This window comes from Vicia villosa, linkage group LG1 (assembly GCF_029867415.1).
Source record: "Vicia villosa cultivar HV-30 ecotype Madison, WI linkage group LG1, Vvil1.0, whole genome shotgun sequence".
NCBI lineage: Eukaryota > Viridiplantae > Streptophyta > Magnoliopsida > Fabales > Fabaceae > Vicia > Vicia villosa.
Window position 1 is genome coordinate 16,946,745 of NC_081180.1, and position 7,153 is coordinate 16,953,897.

Genomic DNA, 7,153 nt, shown 5'->3' on the forward strand with positions numbered 1-7,153 from the left:
AAATACCATTCTTTTTTGGGTTCTCACCTACAGGAAGCCCTAAATACTTGAAAGGAGAGCACCCACCTTACAAAGCAGAAAACCTTCGACCAACTCAAGAAAAAGCCTTCCAACATTAACACCAATCAGAAACTCTTGGCAAAAACTAACTTTGATACCTAAAGAAAACTCAAAGATTTTGAGAATCTCCTTAATCGTTACAAGATTCTCAATTGACAAGATCCCTACAAGCATTGTATCATTAGTGTATTGAAGATGAGTCACCTCAAACCCTCTCGAGTCCTTAAAACCTTTTAGCACACCAACCGAGACAACTTTCTTCAAAGAATCACTAAGCCCCTTCACCACTAGAAGAAATAGAAAAATAGATAGATGGTCTTCTTACTTCAGACCCTTCTGAATACTACACCCATTCACCAAGACAGAGAGACTACTTAAAAAAATAAAATCTCGAATCTAAGTCCTCCACCTATCATCAAAACCAAATCTCGTTAACATATACTCCAAGAAAGTCTCACTTACTTAATATTGTCTCAGATCAATAGTCATGGCCACCACTAGGGGTGGGAATAGGCCAGGCCGGCCTACAGGGGCCTACGACCCAGCCTAGATAGGCCTAGGCCAGGCCAGGCCTATTTAATAAAGAGGTCAGGCTTAGGCTTTTTTAAAAGCCTATTTTATTTAATAGGCCAGGCTTAGGCTATTAAAAAAGCCTATGAAGCCTTATAGGCCGACCTATATTTTCATATATATTAGAGATATGTTAAATAAGTTGGTTCATGTATGTATATATATTAGGAAAAAAACTAAATAGACTACCCTATATATATATATATATATATATATATATATATATATATATATATATATATATATATATATATATAACCAAATGCTAAATAGATTCACTTATATATGTATATATAGGCCGACCTACAAGACTTCTTAAGTTATATAGATTAATTGAAAACTTTAATGAGATACAGACTTTTTAAATAGGCTTTCAGGTCAGGCCAGACTTTTAAAAAGGCCAGGTCAGGCCAAAAAACTGAGCCTATGATAGGCCTTAGGCCAGACTCAGGCCTTTTAAATTTATCGTAGGCCAGGTTCAGGCCTTCTAAAGCCTAGCCTAGCCTATTTCCACCCTTAGCCACCACCATTGAATTGGTCTTTCACTCCTCTACAAAAACCCATCTATTTATTTTTAAATTGAAGTAATTTGAAAATTTACGCTACCGATGTGTTGTGCTCGGCAAATGTGAACTTGCTAAAGAAAAACAAACATCAGATTTGTGTTTCTCATACTTGACTTTTGAACCAATAAACTAGAAAAAGTTTATAATTGTTCAACTCTCTTAATAATTTGGGGCAACCATATATCCAAATTAATATCCATCTCTAAAAGATGTAAAATAATTTTACATATATATTTAATCAAACCATATCAAATAGATATTTATTGAGATAGTTTTAGATTTAACTTAAACAATAATATTATTGAGTGATTTAACTTAAACAATAATATTATTGAGTGATTTGATTGGATGTACCGTGTAGATTCAATACATAAATATAATTTTGTATTGATAATATAAAATAAATTTACATAATTAATTTATTTTTAAAATTAGTGATATTATCGAATATTTGAATATAATTATTTTACCTTATGAATACATACATATATTAATAAAAAATTTATTTATTGAAATATTTTTTATAATAACTTTAAAATAGTGGTATCATTGAGTTATTTGATGAAAAGAATACAAATACAGAGTATATTGTAAAAGAAATTGGACGACGCAGGGAAAATAGTTTTACACTTTCAACCAATCACATGTATCCAATTAAAACACTCTTTTATTTTTGAAAAAATTAATAACATGCCAAATTGGTGGTTGTTTATTGAATGACAGTGTAAAATTATTTTTAAAATTTTCTTATCAAATAAATATTGTAACAGAAACAACCGTCTCTCTCGTTCTCTCTTATTTCTTGCTATTTTGTTCTTTTTGCTACGATTCCAAATCCTCAAGCTAGTTCGTAGCAAAACCCCTTTTTATTATTCTCCATCTTCTTCTTTCTTTCCGCAACGAAACCAGTGAATATTTTAACATTCTAGTCTTTGATCAATCAACCAGAATGGACCCAACCGATCAAAATACTCAAGAACAAGAACAACCATGTTCTCCTGCTCTTCGCAAGAGATTACTTGAACAGGAAGATGATACTGATGCATATAACCTCGGCGCTTTGCCTCAAGAAGTTTATGATACTGCCAAACGCATCAAAACGCACGATTTTTTAGCCGGTTTCGATCAACCAAAACGCGAAATCATCAATATCTCTAGTGATGAAGAAGCTCAACATGAAAGTGAAGACAGGGAAAGTGAAAGTGATGTTAGTAATCGCATTGCGGCGCGGACTCTGCCATTGTTTCCTACAAGTCTGCAAGAGGAGTATAGCAAGAATATCGCAAGAAGATATGCGGCACGCATTCATAATGCTTCAGAGAATAAAAACAATGATGCTGTGAACAATGTGGCAGATAAAATCGATGATAACAATGGTGTGAAAGATGAAGTTGATGATGATGATGATTCTCCAACTCCGTTCTCCGAAGCAATCAAGGCTATTCAAGAACGCGCCGAGAGAAACAAGAAAAGAGAGATTGTTGAAGAACCTCCTCTATGGATTCCAAAACGAAGCGGAAAGGATTTGGTTAGGAGAAGGTCCTATGTTCCATCGTTGCAAGAACTGTCTCTTAACATTCTTGCCAAGCATTCTGATGCAATTGCTTCGCTCGATTGTGTCTGCGATGAGCTCAGACATAGGCTTAGTAATCTGCTGTGTGATTCTAGAAAGATGAACTGTCACTTTCTTGAACTACTTCTTACTGATGTTCCTACTCAAATTCGGCTTAAAGACTGTTCCTGGTTGACAGAAGAAGAATTTACTAAGTATTTCGGAACTTTGGTCACTTCTGAAATCGAGGTATGTTCATTGAGTTTAATTGTTTCATATATCAACATGTTTCTTTCCTTCTTTCCTGTTGGAATTCGTGTTTATACGTTTATATATCGAATAGGTGCTGCAACTTGACAAGTGTGGAAGATTTATGACTGAATATACATTACCTGCTACATTGGCAAAGTCACCAAACTCCTTGTGTAAATTAACCACTCTATCGCTTACTGGTGCATGTCGTCTTACGAATGAAGGATTGCGGTTACTGGTTTCGTCTGCAACGGAAATTAGATCCATAAACCTAAGCCAGTGTTCACTTCTCACTTATGCTAGTCTTGACATTTTGGCTGATTCATTAGGATCGGTTTTGAAAGAGTTGTATATTGATGATTGCATACTCATTGATGTTGCGCTGATTTTGCCCGCCTTGAAGCGATTTAAGCGATTAGAAGTTTTGTCACTAGCTGGTGTTCCAACTGTTTCTGATAAGTTTATCATGAGTTACTTCACCGCGTGCGGTCATAACATCAAGGAACTTGTTTTAAGGGACTGCGTGTAAGACGGTTTATTAGTAAGATTCGTTATTCTTTCGTATATTTTGTTAAAAGGACTGTGTAAGTACTGATTAAATTTCTTGTTCTGCAGAAATTTGACTGATGCATCGATGAGAGTCATTGCTAAACATTGTCCTGGTTTACGTGTGCTTGATATTATGAACTTGGGGAAACTGACAGATTTATCCATCGGATATCTTGCAAATAGTTGTCAAGGATTGCGTACATTGAAGCTCCATCGCAATCCATTCAGGTGGGTTTTTTGTGCTTTTTTACGTTTTGCTTTTGCTATCCTAAACTTCTATTGCTTAATAATGATTTAAACTTATTTTCCACTAAAGCGATGAAGCAATTTCGGTATTTTTGGAGTTAGCTGGCAAAACCTTGGAAGAGCTTTCACTTAATAGCATTAACAAGGTAATGTTTTACATATTCTCTGGCCTAATATCTCTCTATTGGCTTCGAAATTTGTAGCATAATTCTTGGAAGAAGTTGGGAATTTTTTTTAGTATCTGTCACATTTTGGTTTTAATCCAGGTTGGCCTATTGACATCCTCAGCACTTACAAAGAATGGCCAAAATTTGCATACCTTGGATCTATCATGGTGTCGAAATCTGTCTGACAATGAGTTCGGTTTAATTGTTGATAGCTGCTTGTCGCTGAGGTCACTTAAAATATTCGGATGCTCGCAGGTATATAACTCTCTCAAAGGCGTTTTCAGTGACCAGTTTGACATAGTCATGAAGAAATATATAAACATGAATTCGTCGAGTCTTTATACGAAGAACTTAGCTGATTTATCGGAGACAGATTTTGAATGCTATGTACTTTTTGTTTTGCAGTTAACAGAGATGTTTTTCAAAGGACACTCGAACTCAGGGGTTCGGATCATTGGATTGAAGTTGAGTCCTTTATTTCAGCAATTCGAGTCTTGCTGTAAACTTTGATATAAATTAGAATTAGAAACTGAAATAAAATATGTAGATGGTGAGATTCTGCATAACTTGGTTCTATAGCTAGTAGGCTGTTTTCTTAAGAGACGGGAAAATTACTCTGTTGTCGGTTTTTCGACTTTTGTTTCAGTGACATGTTTATAGAACGTAGTCGAGTTGTAACGGGAGAAGATGACCTTTTTCCGTTTTGGAAACATTCAGACAAATACTTTAGCAGACTTTCTAATGCACACAGGATATTTAATTTCTTGAATTAAGTTGCATAATACTGTTGCTTGTTCTCCAAGAAACACTATTGAGGTTTAACATGAACCATAATTATCTAATCATAACCCTAAAACACCAATAGTTCAAATCATGATTCACACGACAAACCGAATTCTCCATCATCCGCATGTACACTAGTAGGGTTTTGATGTATTTCTAATGTATGTAAATATATGTATTTCCACAATAAGTGACATATGAAGCTGATTTTGTTTGCAGTAGATTTAAAATAAGGAGGAAAAGAAAGCATTTTCACAAAACAAACATACTATATGCTACACAACTCTTGTTCAATTCAGTGATTAAAATGTTCTAAATTGGACTTTGTATCTTTCTTGAAGAACAAGAAACAGTATTTTACATCTCAATTCCGTAATTAAAATGTTGCAAATAGGACTTTGTTTTCTTTCTTGAAGAACAAGCAACAGTATTATGCATTTTTTTTTTTGTAGATAACAACTTAATTTTTTGTAAAACTAAGGAGCAGGAGGCTACTAATCTCATCAATATCCTTAACATTTACGAAGAGGCATCAGGTCAGAAGATAAACTTTCAGAAATCAGAACTGATGTTCATCAGCAATGTCACCACAAAGAATAAGGAAAAACTCAAAACCCTCCTCAACATTCCCACTATTGATTGCATTAGAACCTTCATAGGTCTCCCTACCAAAATAGGCCTTTCATAATCCCAATTTTTCAACTTTATCTTAGACAAGGTCAGAGATGGACTAAAATGATGGAAAAGAAATAGCCTTTCCAATGCAGGCAGGGAAACTGTAATCAAATATGTAGCCCAAGCTATCCTCCCTTATACCATGAGCTGCTCCCTAATTTCCATCTCCATTTGCAAAATAAATAAATAAAAGGTATCATAAGGCTACTCCATATCCCTAACTATTTACATTTTAGACCAACTTTGTATGGCTAGGAACAAGATGATTTATGACAATAAGTTCATACCTACTGAAGATACCATCATCAATGCTACCAATGGAGCTCAGTATTACCTCAAAGCCAACAAACTTGGCAATGGAAACAACAATAACATAACTTTTAGTGTTCTAAGAGAAATAAGCAAGGAAGACAATGTCAAGGAATCCCAAACTATTCTTAACTTACATCAATACAACCAGAACATTACCAACAATGACCGGACAAATGAGGCCCATTAAGGACACGAGGCCATATAAATTTCCTACTCAAATTCGGCTTAAAGACTGTTCCTTGTTGATAGAAGAAGAGTTTACTAAATATTTCGGAACATTGGTCACTTCTGAAATTGAGGTATGTTCATTAAGTTTATTTGTTTCATATATCAACATATTTCTTTCCTATTCGAATTCGTGTTGATATGTTTATTTGTCGAATAGGTGCTGCAACTTGACAAGTTTGGAAGATTTATGACTGAGTATACATTACCTGCTAAATTGGCAAAGTCACCAAACTCCTTGTGTAAATTAACCATTCTATCGCTCACTGGTGCATGTCGTCTTACGAATAAAGGATTGCGGTTACTAGTTTCGTCAGCAACAGAACTTAGGTCCATAAACCTAAGCCAATGTTCCCTTCTCGCTTATCCTAGTCTTGACATTTTGGCTGATTCATTAGGATCAATTTCGAAAGAGTTGCATCTTGATGATTGCATACTCATTGATGTTGCGCGGATTTTACCGGCCTTGAAGTGATTCAAACAATTAGAACTACCTGGTGTTCCAACTGTTTCTGATAAATTTTGCAAGAGTTACTTCATCGCGTGCGTTACAACATTAAGGATCTTGTTTTAAAAGACTGCGTGTAAGTAAAGTTTATCAGTAAGATTCCTTATTCTTTCGCATATTGCTAAAAGTACGGACTAAATTTCTTGTTTTGCAGAAATTTGACGGGTGCGTCGATGAGAGTCATTGCTAAACATTGTCCTGGTTTGCGTGTGCTTGATATTGTGAACTTGGGGAAATAGACTGATTTATCCGTTGGATATCTTGTGAATATTTTGAGTGTCTGTCACATTTTGGTTTAATCCAGGTTGGCCTATTGACAGCCTCCTCACTTACAAAGAATGGCCAAAATTTGCATACCTTGGATCTATCATGGTGTCGAAATCTGTCAGACAATGAGTTCGGTTTAATTGTCGATAGATGCTTGTCGCTGAGGTCACTTAAAATTTTCGGATGCTCGCAGGTATAAAACTCTCTCAAAGGCGTTTTTAGTGACCAATTTCATCTAGTCATGAAGAAATATATAAACATGAATTGGTCGAGTCTTCATACGAAGAACTTAGCTGATTTGTTGGAGAAAGATTTTGAATGTTATGTACTTTTTCTTTTGCAGTTAACAGATATGTTTTTCAAAGGACACTCAAATTCAGGGACTCGGATCATTGGGTTGAAGTTGAGTCCTTTATTTTAG

At 35.0% G+C, this 7,153-nt stretch overlaps 1 protein-coding gene and 1 pseudogene across 1 annotated transcript; both read left to right on the forward strand.

Annotated features, from left to right (window-relative positions):
- The first annotated feature begins 2,145 nt into the window (after positions 1-2,145).
- Positions 2,146-4,472, forward strand: LOC131654481 (SCF E3 ubiquitin ligase complex F-box protein grrA-like). Its single transcript, XM_058924646.1, has 6 exons — positions 2,146-2,997; positions 3,092-3,525; positions 3,616-3,777; positions 3,866-3,941; positions 4,062-4,217; positions 4,368-4,472. Exons 1-6 carry the CDS (start codon positions 2,146-2,148, stop codon positions 4,470-4,472), a joined length of 1,785 nt encoding a protein of 594 aa, XP_058780629.1.
- Positions 4,473-5,893: 1,421 nt separating this feature from the next.
- Positions 5,894-7,153, forward strand: LOC131654640 (uncharacterized; annotated as a pseudogene).

Bases quoted from the DNA above. Each gene is read 5' to 3' on its own strand.
- LOC131654481 (XM_058924646.1), top strand. From the start codon at position 2,146: ATGGACCCAACCGATCAAAATACTCAAGAACAAGAACAACCATGTTCT. The intron at 2,998-3,091 runs GTATGTTCATTG...TATATCGAATAG, and splicing joins TGGTCACTTCTGAAATCGAG to GTGCTGCAACTTGACAAGTG. The intron at 3,942-4,061 runs GTAATGTTTTAC...GTTTTAATCCAG, and splicing joins CACTTAATAGCATTAACAAG to GTTGGCCTATTGACATCCTC.